Source organism: Oxyura jamaicensis, chromosome 6 (assembly GCF_011077185.1).
Source record: "Oxyura jamaicensis isolate SHBP4307 breed ruddy duck chromosome 6, BPBGC_Ojam_1.0, whole genome shotgun sequence".
Taxonomy (NCBI): Eukaryota; Metazoa; Chordata; class Aves; order Anseriformes; family Anatidae; genus Oxyura; species Oxyura jamaicensis.
The window spans coordinates 22066958-22087308 of record NC_048898.1 but is presented as its reverse complement, the minus strand read 5'-3'; the positions used below and the strand labels follow the sequence as shown (position 1 = coordinate 22087308).

At 40.5% G+C, this 20351-nt stretch overlaps 1 protein-coding gene across 1 annotated transcript in view; it reads right to left on the bottom strand.

Annotated features, from left to right (window-relative positions):
* ARMH3 (armadillo like helical domain containing 3) overlaps positions 1–20351 on the bottom strand; it is a 95387-nt gene that overhangs the window by 49212 nt on the left and 25824 nt on the right. Inside the window, exons 8-10 of the mRNA XM_035330086.1 lie at positions 18649–18731; positions 17999–18125; positions 15207–15282 (exon numbers count right to left, since the gene is read on the bottom strand). Coding sequence (XP_035185977.1) covers positions 15207–15282; positions 17999–18125; positions 18649–18731 — 286 coding nt within the window. The remainder of the gene's footprint in view (positions 1–15206; positions 15283–17998; positions 18126–18648; positions 18732–20351) is intronic.

Sequence of the window (20351 nt, the reverse complement as noted above, 5' to 3'; positions counted from 1 at the left end):
CTGACAAACTGTAGGATATTGAACTGAAGACAACCTTTCTTCCCCACAGTTATATTTGAATCAGGGCTAGCAAGAAAGAAAAAAAGGCAAAAAATCCTGTTAGTCTTAATTAAAATCATGCCTTGCTCGGCTGGCGTGGTTTTTACTTTCATGAGATTTATGAGTTCATGATCCTGACAGCTCTCCATGAGTTCTTTCTGGAGAGGAAAAAAAAAAGGAACAGCAAAGATAATGATTGAAATTCTGAAGTAAAATCACAAGGGAAGGAAAAAAAAAAATACATATCTTCCAAGGTTTGGCATTCTCTCCTCTCTGCCAGTGCACCAGAAAATGACACATTTCTTTGCCATTTCCAGACCACAACAAAAGGCTGCTGGATCAGAGAGCAGCTCAGAGGAAAGTACAGTGTTTCAGGCATCCCTCTCCTAAATCACCAAGGACAATATTTCCTGGGCACAAACAAGCAGCAGCAGAAAGCCTCTGAAAGGCTTGGGGACCGTCTTTTCTGTATACAAAGCTGGTGTGGGCCAAAATGTCAGCAATCGACAACTTCACAGACATCTACAGACATCCTACAGACATCTAGGATGGGATTTCAGCTTTCTTGACACAAAATTATGGACAGATTTAACAAGCCTCTTGTATAACCTAGGTGGGTGATCATAAGTAAAATGCAATCTTTCATCCTGTAAGCAGTAGTATAGGGATGTTGGCATGTTGCCTTACTCTTGATAAAGGGGCTTTAAAGTAAATAGCTGATTCCTGAGAAGTTGCTGACATAAAATTTACATAAAATATTAAAAATTGCCACGCTGAGTCAGGTAGCAAAGGCCAGCTCAGTTACCCAAGTTTGAAAGTGGCTAGAAACAGAAGCTCAGGGAACGGTGTAAAAACAGGACATGAATAAAGTGATATCACCCCCAAAATGACTCTCACTTCCCATCCCATGCAATTCAAGATGATACCTGAGGCAGACATGGTACCTGTATGATCAGTAACCCACAATTGAATTTTCTTCCATTAACTTGTACAATCATTGCTTCAAATTCATATAACCTTTCAGATTCCCCCAGCTTACCTAAGTTTTACACAAAGCAGCATCTATTTGATTTCAACTTACCTGATTTTCTGATACATCCTCTCTTTGCAGATACACTTCCCTATGACATTTAATATTTTATAGTCTTTTATTCTCTGCCATCTCTCTTCCAGACTGGAGCCTTGTCATGTATACAAATGCTCCTCATAACCCATTTAGTTTCATACCCTCAGTCATCCTCACTGTACTTTCCTTAAACTTCCCTAGTTCCGCTACACATTTTTGAATTTTCTGAGCTCTGGATGCAAAGCAAATAAAAGACTGGATTAATTAATGCAAAAAATTGCCCTTGGGAATCAATACTAGTAGAAGATAAGACACTCTTTGCTGGGAGGAGGGGAGCAGCAGCATACAGGGAATGGTGTGTGAAAAATCAAAAATATGAGAGAAAATAAAAATAGGTATTTTTGCTGGGCAAGAGAGAATTTCCAATTTTAGACCCAGAGAATGAATGATTTAAAAAAAAAAAACACAACAGTTTATTAAAAATAAAAGAAAAAGAAACCAAATAAAAAACTTGCCTATGGAGCCACTGTAAGATTGCTGTGGAAACATTGGGACATATGCAAATCCCACACTTAGTGTTGAGAAAGGGTAGGGGCTACAGGTGCATGCACATGGAGTAGTTGCACACAGTAAGGTCCCCAGCTGATGAAGAGGGAACAAACCAGTATCCTACAAACCAGGAAAAATTTATTACGAGAGTTTAAAATGGCTTTTTCTAAAGTTTTCCTCAAGCTATTCACTCCTTCGATAATTTCAGGCTGTTACCACAATTCTGGTGCCATTCGGCTTTCTTGGGATTCCCCTTTGTAGATCTTCAGGAAAAAAAAGACTCGTGGGTATGGTCAGTGAGTACACAGAAGGCCTCCAAGAAAGAGGAAAACCCATGTTTTATCCCTCCAAATCTTCTCTGAAGCTTCAGCAATGTCGACAGCACTGAACTGCTGAAGTGTTCATTTTTAGTTGATACTGAGAGCAAACATCTTGTTCCCTAGGTAAGCTTTTCACTTTTCAAACATTCCTATGTTTTGGTAGCACAGGAAAGAAAATACAGGAAAATCTCAGAATGTGTCGTCTTCAGCGTGAGATACTTCTATAAAGGAATCCCAGACCATTTCTGGAAAAAGGGCTGTAAGGTTATATAACAGTGGTCAAAAGAAAAGCACAGACATCTTTTCTGAGGCTAGGAGAAAGCACGCTGTGCTAAACAATTTAAATTGAAGAAGAAAATACCCTTGTAATTAACATACAAAGAACCAGCATGGCCTAGCTAATCTCATCATGAGAGATCGAATAAAGTAGTGTGCGTTTTATGGAGCAATTTAATCTGGCAAGCAATTAATCGTAAGAGCACTAAGTCAAACGAATAGATTTCCCTTTAAGGAGATCACATTCATCATCCGTAATGTATTCTAAACTGCAATTTGTTAGCCAGCCCCTGAATTTTCCTGAAGACATTTACTGTCCTCCTTTACTGGAAAAGTGATCCCTGACTGACGGGAGGGAGTGGCATCGGTCTTTTTGAACCAGCTAGCCTATTAACACTAATAGGTTCCGAATCAATGATGCAGGAAGAAAACAACTTAGAAAAAAGATGCTACAAGTTTTTACAAGCCTTATACAGGAAAAAAAAAATCTACAATGCTATTTACTAGACTATTTGAATCTTGTCTTAATCTACTGCCCAACCCTTTGGGTTTGAGCCATCTCAGTAATGCCGTGGAGGTAATATTACAAACGGGGCTGCTAATCTTCACTGAGAGCCTCAGCAGGCTTCTCTTACCTGGGCTCCCACTGGTGCAAGGCTGGGACTCTGTCCTCTCATATCATCAGCTCCACGATAATCCTTCCCTGACTAATTCCAAATGGAAGCAGATCAGTTTAGACTGCTTTGTTCTAGCTGATCACAAGACTGCCCTGGACAATGTTTGAAATCCTTTGATTCCCAATTTCTATTTATTCATGACACTCCATGCCCATTTGCCACGTGACAATTCAGCTTCAGAAGCTGTTCCACTTTGTCTGCATTTCCTACTACATTAGTAACTGTTAGTTTTTTATTTTGCTGGGCTGGCAAAGCACACACCAAGCGTCCCTTTGAAGGAAATGATGATGATCCCTCTTGCTTGTATCTGTGTCCATCCCTATCCAAGTTCATCTTAGTAGGGTACTAATTTGAAGGCCCCTTCTCTTGCTAGGAAAGAAGATCCAAGTGTTCTCCTATTTCATTATGTAGACATATTACTGTTCTCCTCAAGTGAACACTTTGGATCGTGAAGATCAGCAGGCTGAAAGCAATCAAAGCTCACAACCTCTAGGTGTCCTTGGGTCCAAACTGCTTCCCCTCCAAACACAACAGTAAACTCTTTAAAATGATCTTGAAAAGTGTAATCAGACAGGGAAAAAAGGGCCTCAAGAACCATTCAGTGCATATGCAAGCCAAGCCCTTACAGGGACTGCCTAACTTTATCAAAAGATAGGTGGCAATTTCCACTTATTCTAGAAACCACTCAAAGTTCACTCGACTCAGCTGAGACTATGAGCCACACGTGAAGAAAGATTGCTAGAGAATGCAACTGTTGCCCCACTGTCACCCAGAATCAATTCAAAAGACAGATTTCTTCTGGCTGTTGAGTTGCTGCCAGCAACAGAGTAATGACAATCTGAGACCTCTGTCTGGCTGCTTTCAGTCCTCTCCCATCCTGGTAATTCCTTTATGCTCCGCTCAGATTGAAGGCATTAATGTAAAGTAGCCCCATGCCAAATCAAAGCTAAATAAAGTGTCCCGAGATCAAGTGCAAGGAAAAAAAAAATGAAAAAAAAATCTATGGGCGGTGTTCCAAACCAAGTTCACGTGGTATAGTCTCATCCAGAAAACAATTCAAACAAAACCCACATTAAAGTAATTACGAGTAAATACTGCTTTACTGCATTGTCAAGAAGTCTGGGGAAGAATTTACAAATACAATATCATTCAAAATACAGATTTTGGTACTCCAGAGAAGGTAGGAAAAAAAAAAGCAAAATATGGCTACACTGGTGAAAAACTTGTTATGGCTAAGCCTCTCAACTCCTCTGGCTTGAACATAAGCGCACAATATTGGTTCCTGATGCCTTCCTGCTCTATAACATCATACTTATAATTAGGCTGATACCACATTAAAATGACAGCAAGTGCAGGCACAATTCATTTAACAATTAATCTACCCTAGCTATCATTTTCACTTGTCATTAACTGCCTCTTAAATGCCCTCAATTTCATATAAGCATAGACTCTTCCTTTAAACATACACACGGGGGAATATGCCATTATAGGCATTATTCAAAGAAGCGCTTTCTGTCCTCGTCATCAACCACAGCATTAATCATACTGGAATAGTTTCTTCTTACAAATGACTGAGTTGCATAGTTGAATCTCATCAGCAGAATCCAATTGACTGGCAAGCTCAGAGACAGCAGACAATACTGGGCATCTGCAGCAGCCCGCACTGTGAGACCTCTAGTTTTTACCCTTTACTGATCTTTCAGAGAAAGAAAAGAGATGCTGAGTGCCACGAGCTCTTATTGATTTAAGTAAGTGCTCTACTCAGCATCTTTAACAGCTGGATCCAGAGGTAGTATGGAGCACAGAGAACCCAAATAAAATAAGCCTTTTTGCTTCTTTTACTGTTTGCCCAAGCAGCAAAGAGTCTGTTCTCTACAGAATCGCAAGATCACAAAGTCCCTTAGATGAGAAGGGACCTTTGGAGGTTATCTGGTGCAATGCCGGGTTGCTCATAGCTTTGTCCGGGCAAAATTTGATTAACTCCAAAGATGGTGACTGCACAACCTGTTCCAGTTTTAGATCACCTATGCTGAGACGAGTTTGGGAAGCACCTCCTCTACTGCAATCTGACTTTATTTCCCAGACAGACTTAAAATCTAGGAGCCGTCTTGTTTTGCAAATCTTCAATTCTGACAAAAGCTCATACTGAGAATGGAAGTCACCAAACAAAGAAGAAACATAGGAGCTACCCAGTGAGAATTGTACAGTGGCTCTGCTCCTTCAGCAAGGCTCAAGGTATCGCACACAGGCTAGCCTCAAAGCAACCACAGCTTTCAAATGCTAATGGACAAAGGAATCAGGAACAACATATAGCAGACCTATTGCTTCCTGAGTTTAGGAGGGAACATCTGCCTCAGGCAGGCTCATCTCGAATGTCCATATAAAGTTAATGCTAAGTCCAGATTCTGAAGCAAATGGTTCTGCAAAATAAGGAGGGCACTAAATAATTTTTTAAAAAGTTAAATAAATTGTTCAATTGGCCTTTGAGCATGTACGCTGCCCTGTTGAAGAGGCTCACTGTTACGCCTTTCAGACACCCCATGAAGGACACTGGATAAGGTATTTCATATTCACACGCCCTCTGCCAGCAGCAAGAGCTTTCCATTAATTAGCACAATCTACAACCTTCTGGAAGAAGGGGTCAGTTTAAAGTTTCTCATCCAAAGTCTTGGCAACATCACAAGATTGTTTAGAATAAAAGGCATTTATCCTGCCCTCAAAGCACACACCAGCTGTACCCTCTATAGCGGACAGAAACATTTTTTCCACAACACCCAGAGATTCCACTGAAATTCAGTGGTCTAAAGTTTGAAGTGATCTTTCACTTGGTCACAAAGGTTGCATTACTTCCCATCCTACAGACTCAAACTTCCCATACTCCAACTAATTAGAAGAAAAATGTCACTGTAATTAACACACAAAGTGATGACCTAATTAATCACTAAAGCAGCAAGATGACAGAGCTTTTGGGCTTTCAAAGTTTTCCAGCAAAGTCAGGCAAAAGAACTGCCAGGGAGCTTTTCAGGTCATTCCACGTTTGGATACCCTCAAAATAAGACATTTGAAACAAATTGCTTTTATATCCTATTAAACAGGAATCCAATGTGGCAAACCCCCTTCTTCTCAAGATGCTCTGCCAGGCAGCACCCAAGTTCTCATTTTTTGGGTTCGCGGCAGTATTATCTAGAGCCCAGTACCCAAACTGAAACTTTAGGCAGTAGTTGCTTTGAATGGAAAAAGCAGTTTGCAGAAATCGCCCTGCGCTACACCAGCACAAGAGAACATCTGCTTAGAGTCATGCTAAGTTGCATTAGTGATGACAGTGGTCATGAACTGATAACCAAAAAAAAAACCAACCACAAAACAAAAACCAATCAACCAAAAAAACACAGACTGGCTAAAACGCATTTTGTTTTTATTTTTCCTGCCTACGTAGTCTTATCTGGGGTCACATCTCCAGCCTCCTCCCTTACATGCAGCTAACATAACGCAGATAGTTCCCCTCATACAGGAAGGCAGGCATGAATGGCAGGTGAATCCTCCTGTTCAGAAACACGGTCAGCTTATGCCTGCTCCAAGAGATGGAGAATACAGGCTGACAAAGCATACTGGGGCAGTTTTAGCACTAAGTAACGTCCCTTCAACTAAACCCCTATGAGCATGAGATATCAAAATCTGACACCCATCATCAGTGATTTTTCTGAGATCACTGTTACCTTAATTTGTTTGGCTTTGACAGCTGAGGACCTGCCAAGCATATGGATATTCTGACTGCCAGAGCTTCGTGGCAAGCTTCCCTTGAGACAGTCAATGAGAGGAGATGAGCTTGCCTTGAGCCTGGCCTCAAAGCTAAGGAAAACAGGGCTCCCTCAGAAGCATTACCCCATCATTTTCTGAATCATCTTTCTAGATACAAGATTTGGAAAAAAAGAAAAATAGAATAAAGAAAAATAACGAAAGCTTGCATTCCCAAACAGGAGCCTTCTCCCAGATACCCTGGCACTTCAGTTAACAGAATTCAGACCAGCTGAACCTTCTTGTGGCCTCTAACTGGACACACAGATATCTGAGCCCAGAATATTTTCACATTTTAGAAGAAAATTCACAACTGAGTTGTGCTCCTTTCTTTCCACTCCAGGTAGCATTTCACTTTCACCTTAATATATATGAAGCTGGTACTTACTGCTGGCTGTGAAGCTGGCCCCTGTGCTAGTTAAGGCAAAGCAACCTTCTCTGCCTTCAGAAGGAAGAGCTCCTAAACAATAAGTATTTTACCTTTGCAAGCTAGGATACACGTTTCTTTTAATGAACAAAGTCTTCTAAACAAGATGCCCTCCTCCCACGGTTCCCTGGGAACGGAGCTCCAGTTTCTGGTGCAATCTTCAAACAGACCACGGTTCTGCAATCGTGCTAACAATGCATTATCCTTGCTTGTAGTTCGAGATAAGGTAGGTACTTCATTTCCCTAATGAGCAGATGTACTTAATAAGCAGGTACTTTATCAATTTAGTCCTAAAGGAAGAATTAAGAGAATAGGACATTTACATTTCTAGAGCAAAAAAAAAAAAAAATTTAGGCCCCCCACTAGGCAAAGATAATAAGAAATACATGTTACTGGATTTTGAAAAGCTTTTCAAAATAAGTACACATCCCACAGCCCAGACTTTCAGAGGGAATAATAATTCCAGCTGCTGCTGTGAGCAACAGATTTCTTTTTAACAGAGAGTAAAGCAGCATTATTCTACATTATGTTTCAAGGGATAAAGGTGTTATTTAAGCTCACAATGATTTTTATATTGTTTGGGTTACGAAGAAAGCACCTTAATGTTCTGCCTCCATTAAAGCAAATCCTGAAAGCTAGACTTGAGACCGGTGGAGATCAGAGTCCCTTATATTTACTGAAAGAATAAGAACAGCATGGGCGACGTTTTGACAAGCTATAAGCAGCTGTTTCAAACTGTGCTTCATTCGTATTCCAGTAGGGCCAGTTCTTTGGGGCCAAGAGACTGTGGCTGCAGAACCTAGTCATTTCTTGCTTCTTGGCTTCAAGAGGGCTACCAACAAAGGTATCTACCGTAAGGTTGAAGTCTGTCAATTAGGATTTGAACTCCAGCCAGCCACAACACCAGAGAAATAATTAAGACTGTTCTCGTAAGCAGAACGAAACAATACAACCATTCAAAGTGGGAAAACAGCAGACCTTTTTTTGATTTTGTACTGCAACAACAAGATGCATACAAAAATGCACCCCAGCTTTGCAGCATATGCTTTAATGTATTATTGAGCTCATACATAACTTGCCTGTGCCTAGCAAGGGAATTCAAGAACAAAATATCTGCAAACAAGTCAGGAGAGCAATAAATACTAGGTCCACCACTAAGATAAATCAAAAACACTGCCAATGTAAACAATTATAAGTGCCTTTCATTTTTTCCTCTCTGATGGCTATTCTCAATAAGCTCCAGACCCTGAATTCACTAGCCCCAAAGTTGAAACTGTGAGCCAAGCATATTTCCAAAGCTATAAAGCTATCAAGAAAAATTTGGTAGCAGCTTAAGTGACTCCATCTTATGCACTCACGATCTGCAGACACAAATCTGCAGACAAATTTCCCTATTTACAGGGCAGTTGCTTTTAGAAGCACAGAGTCATTTAGGTCGATAATCTTACAGGTCTTTTCGTAGTCCAGCCACTAACCTAGCACTGCCAAGTCTACTGCCAAATCACGGTCCTAAGCACCACATCTACATGTCCTTTACATACCTTCAGGGACATCTGGTATCTCAGGTAGAGGCATTTCTTTGCCATATGAATGGTTTTGCACAAAATCAGCATCAGCTCTAGAAACCTTCAGTTACCACAAGTAATAACAACACCAATAATAATCCTCCCAAAAATCCACTGCTGAAAATTAAGGTACATCAAACCAAAAGAGAAAACAGCTTGGACATTGTAAGAGAAACCTCCCAGTCCGCACCGACCGGGATGGAAGTTACTGGCAAAAAGAGGGAAGGTGACCTGGGATGCTCCTGACTTGCTGAACCATGCTGCTGTGTTAGTGGAACTGGTCCATACAATGTCACTCCACTAGCAGATTTGCTCTCTGGATTTGGGCCAGTGACAGAGACAACATTTAATTAAGCCACTGCATGAATGAGAAAGAATGAAGGAAAATTATAGCAGAATGAAATTGGCTAGTGCTCTGTAAGCGAAACACACCAAGATGAATCAGCTAGTAAATAAAGAGCAATAACCAAAGAGCAATAACCACCGTCTCAACAAGAAATCAGATACTGTAAGAAGACATGAAACATTCAAAGTTTCACAACTAGAGAAAAACCCTAAAAGTTAACAAAAACACTGGAAGCACAGGTAGGGTGCCATGGGAAGATGAAACAATGCACCCTGAGATAGGAATGCCTCTTTCTTTTTTTATTCTTCCATTACTAAGCTGCTGGTAGCAGTGGCCTATAAATGAGGTTTTTGCCTTGGAATCCATCTCCTTCCTTTGTTGAGATGCCAGCTAATGCCAGAACCTGTTCACATCAAAATCTGTTGCTCCTAGCAAGTAAACTTTCCCTACCAGAGACTGCAAGGTCAAATGAAAAAACAAGCAGTGGCAGCAGATGAACTCAGAGCAGCCAAGCTCCGCCGTAACTGCCATGGTATCTCAGGAACTGTTCTGATGCACCAAAATCCCTGTGTAACAAGAAAAACATGCAATACAAAACACGTTGAATGACAAGAAAGACTTTCCTCCTTTAATTAAGGCTGAAGTGATTACAACTCACCAGAAAAGACCTAGAACCAAGCCAGAATCCTTATCCAGAATTTACTTTTCCGGGATCATTTTTTCAGGCTACCACTCGAAAAAAGGGATGAATTAATTCTTCAAATAAGTACACGAATCTTGAAAGTCCTCGCATAGCATTTTAGTAACAATTTGATCCTTAAGCTCAGCAAAATTTTATTAGCATTTTAAAGTACCAATAAAACATGTTTATGAGTTTCTCTTTGGGTTTCATTGCCCTTTTTTTTTTCCTTTCCTAATTTGTTAACTGTCTTGTACTAGCCTATGATCTGCGCTCAGTTAGACTGATTAGCAGTGACAGCATGTCAGAGGTCATTACCATTAAACATACCTCAGTGAACAATTTAATGGAGTTGTTATTCCACCAGTGGCAGCCTTTGCAATCAGGTTTAAGAGTCAGTAGGAAACAAACTCGAGACGAGACAGGGCTAACGTGGATGCCTGAGCACCCTCTGGTGTCAGCACTGAAGGGTTCAAGCCCAGCAATTCTGCACTGCCCAGCTTTTAGTTACTCGTGCAGCACAGTCCCACTGGCAAATGCTGCTGATGGGAATAACAACTCAGCATCCTTAACCAACACTGGAAATGTGTCTTGATTCCCCCCCTAAGTGGGGAGTTATAGCTTTAGATTAGCCCACTGTCCCAGGCAAGACGTGTGTGAGCTCTCTGTACACACACACATATAATGCAGATTTATATAATGTATTCTCACAGGCATATGTATTCATTTATATACAAAACATACATACATTCATGTGTATATACATAAAATATACATTATATATGCACACATCCATTTTTTTTTAAATATATGCAAATGAAAAAATATTTTCTTGACCACTTATTTTCATAAGCAGTCTTTGGGCTTGCTCTCCCTTTTCCATTACTCCTATTGGAAATAAATGTGTGTGTATGTGTGTGTCTGCATAAATGTGTGTGGTTGGAGGCTGGGGTGATGGAGAGAGAAGAGCTGGGGGAAGAAGTGAAAAATGTGTATTTTAAATAGTCTCAGCTGACTGTAATCCCCAGGCCCCCACTCCACAGAGAAGCACGTACCTATCAGCATGTCTGATCTTAAATGTATCCTACATAAATGCGACAGCCATCCCCTGCTGCTGACCTAGTCATGTTGTATTTTGCTCTTCTCCCTGTGAAGAGATGCTGAATTCCTTGCCATAAAGCAGAACAATGCTGAAGGTACAATGTAGGCTGCTTGCAGCTGCTCAGTTTCTATCAGATCTCTGGACGGAGCCTCCTCCTCCATCAGGTTTTCAGTAAGTGCAGTTGTATGGAGCTCTGGTAGTTTAACATGAGCTGTAGTTCAGGGCAGGGATGACAGGGATCCTACAACAAACAAGTACAGCCCAACTTGGCCTTCTTTCACCCAAGTAAAGACATAAATGCTCCTTCAGAGTCCTCCTGCCCACACTAGTGGCAAGCATAACCGTTTTATGTACATCCATGCAATGCTATAAGTGCTCCTCCAAATCCCCAATCTCTCCTTTATGACCCCAAAAGCAGCTGTGGGAGAAGCAGCCCCTCCTGTACAAAGAAAGAATATCACAGAGGGGCTCGTGTGAAATAAAAGTAGCTGCAAAATGGCAAAGTGAGTGAAAGCACCCAAGTGAGGACTGCAGTGTGTGCTACAACAGCACATAAAACATGCTTGGAAAAAAAACTATTACCCATTCCATGCTACAAACTTACTTTCCACTTGTTAGAAGTGTTTTGAGTGAGAAAAAGAAAATTAAAATGATGATGAGACTGAATTTCAGACAATGGGGAATTCAGTCCATTAATCATCAAGTTAATCTATTTATTCACCTTGAAAAAAATCACAGATCAGGAGAAAGTCTATTAAAAGAATACAAGGCTTCAGCTGCCACCTTCCTCACTGAGTAAGCAATCACAAGGTGCCCCTTTGAACTTGGCATTAATAAAATTCTCATTAAATGCAAACCTGCACAATGTTATCTTAAAGAGGCTCATTAGCTTCAAAAAAAATTGCTTGTATCAAAAGTTGCTTATTTCCTCAGAGGTGAGGAGGTGAGTCTTCAAACCACCAGCGGCTGGAGCTTCTCATTTCAGCCCCATCAGTGCTACAGCCACATCTTGCAGTCCATCCTAGCTCAATTATTTATGTAAAGCAGAGCCAAATTTGCAGATAGAAGTTATAAGCACTATTATGAAATAGGACAGCGATGCGGATCACTAATTTCAGTATGGTATGTAAGATTTCAGCCAGCCGAAGCTATTATTCTGTCTTCTACTTTCTTTAGGTTGGACAGAAATTATGAATCATCTCTAAAAGGGAGAGGTATGGAGAGAAGGTAGGAGTATTTTCCCCTCTCCCAATACTCAATGGGAAAAACATTCATGGTTATTCTTTACACCGGAGTAAGAAATAGAAAAAAAAATCAGATAAAGTTATAGCAACAACAAAAACCTATTAGACTGCCTTCTGGAGAACACGGTCCAGCTAGACAGTTAGTACAATAATAGTATACACAACTGAAGTGGGATCTCTCTCCAGCTGAGAATAAACAAGGCTGTATCAAAGATTCTCTAGGTATTCCTCAGCCTGCCTGTAACAAGCAATTAATCAGATGACCTTGCCAATCCGCCACCGTGGGGGGTACAAATGGGACTGCTCTGTGTCCCTCCCACTGTTACTCCTGTATGTAGATCCACTGCACCCTTGAGAAGTTGTAAACAAACACTTCTCTCTCCTTGCAGAAATGCACATAAAATTGTACATTAGGATTTAAGGAAGTTAGTAAAGCCCACCATCATGCATTCACACACACGGATATTTTTTTTCTTATGTTTTTAATCTTTCCCACCGAAGGCCTTAGAATAAGGAAATGGCAATTTTTACTACTATTTTTAAATAGCAGTTGTAATGAGATGGAGATTTAACCAAAGCGTGACTTTGCACTGCACTGATGCAGCCAAAAGCAGGTAATCGTTGCTCATAAAACCCTTCCAGAACAACGGAACAAGCTGAGGAGAATAAAATCCAACATGAGGTGGATTTCTCTAAATCCATTTTCTTCATGGCAAAGGCATCAAGTAAGAAACCACATGTTAATGCCACCCTAAGGGGAAACCAAAGGGGCATAAACACCAGGCAATTCAGGCAATGAGGAGCTAAGGCAAGTAGAAACCAGCATGCTCTTATCAATGCATAACATAATTACATCTTATAATAATATTGGCACGTGTTAAAGTACTGTTTCTCTAATAAAGCCATCAGCCTGACAGCCCTAGAGGGTTTATTCTGCCCAAGCATCCTCTCTCCCTGTTTCTCCTTGCCAATTTGGGCTTGCAACATCTCCATGATTGTGTGCAACTGAGAGCCACAAGTATGTTTGCACAGGGCTCCGGTGTGCACTCCTGGCCCAACATCAGAAGGAAACACGTGGCCCTGGTTTTAAGTCTTCCTGTGGATGCTGCTGCTTCAGACCTTGGAAGGCTCAAGACATTCTCAGAGGAACTGTCCCCTTGTCTTTTTCTGCTGCATGATCTGAGATTTTCAAATGCCTAAATTCAATCTTCAGGTCAGAAAAATACTACATCATCACGGGCCCCTGACTTCATACAGAAAAAAAGTGCACCTAGTCCTGGTCACCACTCGTGACAGCGTGATGCTTCGATCGCCTTCACACAGGTACAGCACCCATGAATTTCTCTAGCTTCCAACAGCCAGCTGCTCTGAAATCTACTCAGTTAAAGACCCCTTGAAGTATAAGGTTTTTTGCTTTGTTTTTTAGCATGAGAAGAAAAACAAGCAAATGTAATACACCGCTCTCCACCCCACACACACACTTGAGGAGAGAGGAAAGGGGATAAATCAAACAGACTGACCTTAAAGGCTAATCCCTCTCTAGGCCTTGAATTATCTCTAATTTAGGCCTCATCTAATTTCACCAAGAAAAACATACGTTCATGAAAACTTCAAAGGCTACTGAAAGACCGGATGAAATTTCAACATAAATAAGCATTGGGCAGAACAAAGCAAAGTCTACTTAAAATTAGTACAGAAACATGTTGGAGGTTCCAGACAGTACCACCCTCTGATACAGGCTGTCCAGAGAGAGGTAACAGTGCCACTTTTTGGTTGTATCTCTTCTCAGTTGTATGCTGATCCTTACGAAAACAGTTGTTAAGCCAATAGTAAATGAATAGACACAAAATCTTGGTTGCACAATCCAGAGGCGAGCGTAAACCCTTTATGACCTCTTGTATTTTTGTTGTTGTTTCTGGTGGCTTTATTCATTTATTTTGTACATCTTTTCCCAGATCAGACTTCTCTCTCTGGTTATACAGAGAATTCCCACGGCAGACACGGTGTCACATTAAATGACATTACTTTGCCAACAGCTATCTGTTCTGCTGCTTCATTCAGAGCACATTATCTGCCCACAAGCATTCATTTATGTCTGTTTACAAAAAACAAAAATAACGGTAGGAGAAAAACAAGTCTTCTGGAACCATACGTGAGGTTAAGCTCACAGACTTACTAAGGTAGTTTATAGACGTGTAAGATGTATACCGACTTGAAAGATGCCCTCAGACAGTCTGCCCTACACAATCTCTCTTGTACTAAGAAAAATGACAAGTACTAGCAATACTGAGCTACTTGCTGTTACACAGAAAGACACCATACCTCTCAGAAAGAGCACCTGGGAACTGAGCAGGGTAGCAATTGGCAGATGCTTTTTCAGTATTCTCATCTCTAATGTTTTGCTTACAAGCCAGAGATAAACAGTAACTTCTCTCTCTCAATCTTCTATTTTCCAGTCACCCAGATCACAGAACAACTTGTCCCAGCACCCCATCCTCCAGCTTGGTCAGTACTAGTGGCTTCACAAGACACAAAGAGAAATTACTGCTGCCTTGGAGGAACAGAGCACAAAACGACCCCAGATATTCCCTAACCTTACAAGTAGAGGATAGCTTCTGCTGTTTAGCAGAAAGAAGTTTAAAAGAATATTGAAACATCTAAATAATCAATTTCAAACATGCACTGAAATCTTGTAATTTTAAAAGGAGGCTTGAAATCTGCTCATTATAACTGCCTTATAGTCCTCTTCATAGCTTATAGAATTGCAATAGAATCACGCAACAGAAATCCATTAGGCTACAATCGTGCTACCAGCACAGCATTGTTCCCTACTGTATAACTTCTCCCAAGGATACTGTGAGGATTAATTCATTACAGCCTGTGGTATGCTTTGAAAGCACTCAGTCTACAGAAGAGCTGAGAGAATTATTAGGAAAAGGACAATCAAACCCTGGTGACCCTCTCTTTATCCCAGAGGGTCCTGTTCAGAGCAGCAATTTAGCCCAACAAAGCAAACAAATTCAAAACCAAATCCAATACAACAAATGGGAACGTGTCATAATAAGAATGCAGTCACACAAGACAAGAACCTCTAAAATGGTCATTAACTTTTACTCCTTACCTAATATTGACTAATGCATGGGTCACCTTGCTTGCAGGCTCTTTCCATTGACCGGCATTGGTAGAGATCCTCAGAACTGAAAGGAAAAGACAGTTAACAGTGCTGGCACAGAACTGACAGTCTTCTCATCCAAAATGTCACAAGTCTGCTTAGGTGGGATGGCAGCCTGCAAAAAACATTAAAACATCTCCAGGATGACCATCTGTGATGCAAAGCAGAAGTTCTCTTTAAAGCCTGCATAAGAAAATGAAGGAACATGGAAGAGGTATGCAGGACACTTGAGAGGCTGGAAACACGGGACAGAAGAGTCTAGATCCTCCCGACTGATTTCATTACCACATACTGAAGTTGCTCTCCCTCGGAAATGGGACAGTATCCCAGGTCTACTGTACCTTTTATTCTACACACTGATATTCTCCTCCAGCTCCTATTTATGAAAGATTCCACCTGAACAGCACTGCATCCTGTGATATAAATCTAACCCAGCAGTGATGGATCCCTTACCTCCCTGTTTACCTGGAATTGCAGAGAGGGATTACACACTAGCCTAGGGAAAAACACTCCCTGTAGGAATGAGTGTGTTACTCCATTGCACAGATGGTCTCTGACAGACTTGGGAGCAGATCTGAAAACATTCAGCAATAGGAAGAACTTCTAGGGAATCTTTTTTTTTTTTTTTTTTTTTCCTCCTGCCAGAGCACCCAAAATATTTATCTAGGTCAGAATCTGTAGCGTTTCTATGGTGGCAGTTACCTGAGCATCTCTTGCTAAGTACTAAAACAATAAAACAGTAGCAAGTGTTTGGATTATTTTTCTGTTTTGCCTGAATAAAAGCAAATTTCTATGAATTTGTATATACAGGGTTTTCTAGGGTTGCATTCTACAAGAAGGGTTTGCCTTAGACTTAGAAGTGAAGGAATAGCACTTCAGCTGTATTTATGATCGACTAGAAACATGGATGCCACAAGTGATTCCATAACCAGAGTGGCTGCACACTCTTGCCCATTGTTGCACAAGATAAGCTTTTAGTCCTTAAAGATCTGGATAAAGTTCAGATTCAGGAATTTTTAAAAAAATCCAGACACCTAGATTTCACTTCCACTGTACAAAGTTTCAATGACATTAACAAGAAAATTAAAGGCTAAAGTATTTTTCTCATCTGTGCTAACAGATGTCCCAGGGTTAGGGGACAGAAGGGTGACTGTAACCCCTGTGAGATGGATTGACAAAGCTGAAGGAGGCTGTTAGTTTAGCCTGGCTAAGTTACGGCTTTCATCAACTCAAGACAGTGCTGCCTTATCACTTCCTTGTGCTACCATTACATGTCATCCGCAGGGAAAAAATAAAAGTCAGCTCTGAGTAATATTATTTTGTCCAACTGTAGGCACTGGACTCGAATATCTGAAGTAAGACATTCTGAGAGTTTCCACACAGGCTTCTACAACATTAATTCAAATGAGTTTGTTCTATGTAGCAGGATAGAAAACATTCATGTGATATATGAAGTGTTCACAAAGGTCAGATGTGCCTATCGCAGCCCAACTGAGTAAGTATTTGAGCGTATTATTTATCCAATCCACTTTCCTTTAGCTTCCACAAGAAGCAGGTTTGAAAAAATTATTGGCTAGTAAAACCACCTCATCTTACTAACTGCAATTCTCGGGAGTAGGAAATGGGTTAGCAAAAAATCTTTTGAGCTCAGGGAGCAAAATTGACCAACTGATCCCTTATATAATGGATGAAAACTGTAGGAAGTTTATACAAAAGGGCAATTCATTTTTGCTTGCAATTATGGGGAGAATTTGGCTCCTTTTATTTTGGTGCGGATGACTCCCTCCCATGTCAGCAGAGTGCTGTGGCCAACTGTCTCTGTCCCCCAGCCCCTAACTCCCCTTAAATGCTTACGTTAACTTCTGTTGTTAGATGGGCGATCAAACTGAGAAGGGAGCAGGGAGTGCACAAAATAAAGGTCCTTCTAGAACAAAGCAAGCAAAGAACACAGCTTTATTCTTTTCTTCACAGCTTCAAGCATGTAGGCACTGCACCAGTCTTTGCTGCAGCTACCCCTAGCTACAGGCTCCTGTGTATACACAGTCTGATTTTGCCTCCATGCATTCTTTGCTCTTTGTTCCTCTTTTCCCTGCTGGGTTTCACTTGGTAGTGCTCCAGCACATCTCCCTCCCTCTGAAGGATGGCAGCTTCTCCCTATTTTGCCAGTAGGCACATTCTTCAGTTCAGTGATTTGCTTGTCATTGCAAGCAGGTTTGTGAGGGCTGTTTTCTTGGTTTGTTTTGGCAATGACTACTCTAGATGTGATTTGTCTAGCACAGCAAGCTTCCTGTTATAAAAGTTTCTCAAATTCTTTTCCAAATTCTTGTTTGCACTGAGTGCTTCTCTGTGCTGGCTAGTTCTGCAGCATGTACTGACCTTGACTTGAAACTCTTAAATGTGATGGATGCATACTACAAATCGATGGACCAAACAAAAATGCATGAAAATGCGTAATACCACAAGTTTGTTGGCACAACTGGCCACTTCGAATCACAGTAACTGGCTGTTAGAGAGGCAATGGATCTGCTCCTATTTTCTTCTGACTAAAAATATGTATTGCTCTAACAAGTTTCTCTCTCTCAATTCTTAATTTAACAAACATATCAACACAAAACATGTCCAGTCAAGGAGACAGGTATTGGCAGCAGGTGGACAAAGAACACCTGACAAACACCCACCAGCACCACCCTCACTTCTACTCAAGGTTAGAATTCATTCCTGACCAGTCAGGAGGTACTCACCCATAGAATAAAGGTTGTCAAAATTCTGGTGCATCCGAATTATTTCGTAATACAGCTCATCATAGCTGCTGGGAGTGGGGAGAAAGGTGTCTCCATAAGTGATAAACATGTTGAACAGGTTCACAACCTATACAAAGAGGTGAAAAGAAGTTACAATATGAATATTTACACAAAAGCTAGACTGCAAGAGAATACAAGCTATGTTCAAAGTCCTGTTTCTATGTTCAAAGAAACAGCTCCTGTTTCCATTACCCAGTATTACATTAGCTCATTGCTCTATTGTCTTCATTATAGTACAGAAGAGACAGACAAGAAGCTTAAATACTATCATATCTAGGTCCAGAAAAACAGCTTTCTAGCATGGTCCTTTGCATACAAAATACAACAAGAAAAAATATTACCAAATCTGGAAAATTAAGCTAAGTCTTTCCTCACACAAGCTTGTTTATTTCAATGAGGAGACCATACAGTGACTCCAAGCTCCCCATTTTCCAAATATTTGGCAAAACCAGCCACAGTGATGTTCCTCAGCTTAGTTGCCTTGTCCTGATACCTCCTTACCCGGGCAGAAATTTTGAATTCTTTCCTAAAATTCATTCAAGTTTAATTAACTCGTTTAAAAGAAGAGGATTTGCTTTGTCTGTACTCACCATAAGAGCAAGGGTGAAGATGTTGTGTTTGGCCAGCAGCACTGTCTCATTAGACATGAGAAACTTCAACAAGTTGATCAAAGCTAGGAGAAAATGCATTTTTTTTTGAATAAAACTAAGACCAAAGCCTTTCTCAACAAGTCACTTAAATATATATGCATTTTCATTATCCAGTATCAACTAACTTAAATGACAGCTGCTTACTTCTCAGAAATATATCAATTTCCACATTTATTCTCCTTCACTGACTTCCCAATCAAGTTCACTCAGGCTCAAGGTTAAGCCACTTGTTAGCTTAGATGGTTAAGTGTCTTTTTGTGTGTTTTTTTGTTTTTTGGTTTTTTTCTACCTGCCAGACCTTCAAATGAGCCTTGGAGCCGGAGAATCCAACTGTCTCCTTTCTGCTTCATACATCACCAACATGATGCATGCAGTCAGCCCCAAACTGTCACTCCTGTTGATATGTGCAGTTTAAAAAAAATAAAAAGATGAAAAAACAAAAAACTCAGCATAGCTCTATGTCAGTGCTGCTGCAATGGTACAAGGAAGGATGTACTACTTTATTGTGTCAGTTATCTAGGGCTGTGCAGTTAAAACTACAGATCTGGTTCACACTTGTCTTGAGAAAGAAAACAAAGGCTTCTGCTGTAACCACCCAATATCAGTTAGCGGGAGTGGGAATTAACAAAAAGGTTGGCTAAAAGAGCTTTAATCACACAGACTTTACAATAAGCAATTGCATTCTATACACTTGCATGAAATGGAAATTTCTTTACCTTGTTGCTTCAAGTTCTAGATTTTTTTATTTTTAAAAAGAAAGCTATTTTCTTCTACAGGATACCTGCTCAGGTCTAAAGCTGACACCTGCCTAGAACAGATTCTTAATGTACTCTCCGCTCTGAAGTCAACTGGTTTCAAGATTTAAAAAACCTGAAATAGATGGCCTACAACGTTGAGCCAGAACATTAAAAAGACTTTTTAGCAGCTAATCAAGAACCTTTTAATTGCTAGCTGCATCTACTGATTTCTTACAGGTGAAACTAGACTTTGTTAAATTGATCACTTTCTCCCCAGTTTGTGGCAGCACTTCCACAAAACATACGGCTGCTCATGGTTTGGTGCAGTCAGGAAAGAACACTTGAAACAAACCAAACAAAAAAAAGAAAAGGAAAAGAAAAGAAAAGAAAAGAAAAGAAAAAAAGCAATAGTTCAACAGCCCCAGGAGCAGCCTGGGGACAGATATCTCTGGTGTACTAATCCAGAGCCAAACAACCAGGAATACTTGGACTCCCAAAATTCACCACGACTTGCAAGGCTCTAGAAAGACTTGACTGTTAGAAACCGCATTCTGCAAGTTCCAGATGCTAGAAGAGAAAACTGGTCAGTGAGACACTTAAGCAGTTACCACCCAGTACCAAACAGATTTGAGATATGCCATTTGAGCAGGCAAAATAAATTGTCCGTGGATTTATAAAGTTTAAATATGACCTCAGATTTCTACACAATATGAACCAAAGTAATTACTACCACCTTCAAACACTATCATTATCTACTCAACTATTACATACTAGTCAGTAAGCCTTCAAGAAGACCAACTTTAGTTTGGAAGAAACCCATTGCAAATAGAAAATGGATCATTCAACTCAGTCCAGGCTATGAAACAGGAGTAGATGAAGTATAGGGAACAAGAATGACATAAGGGC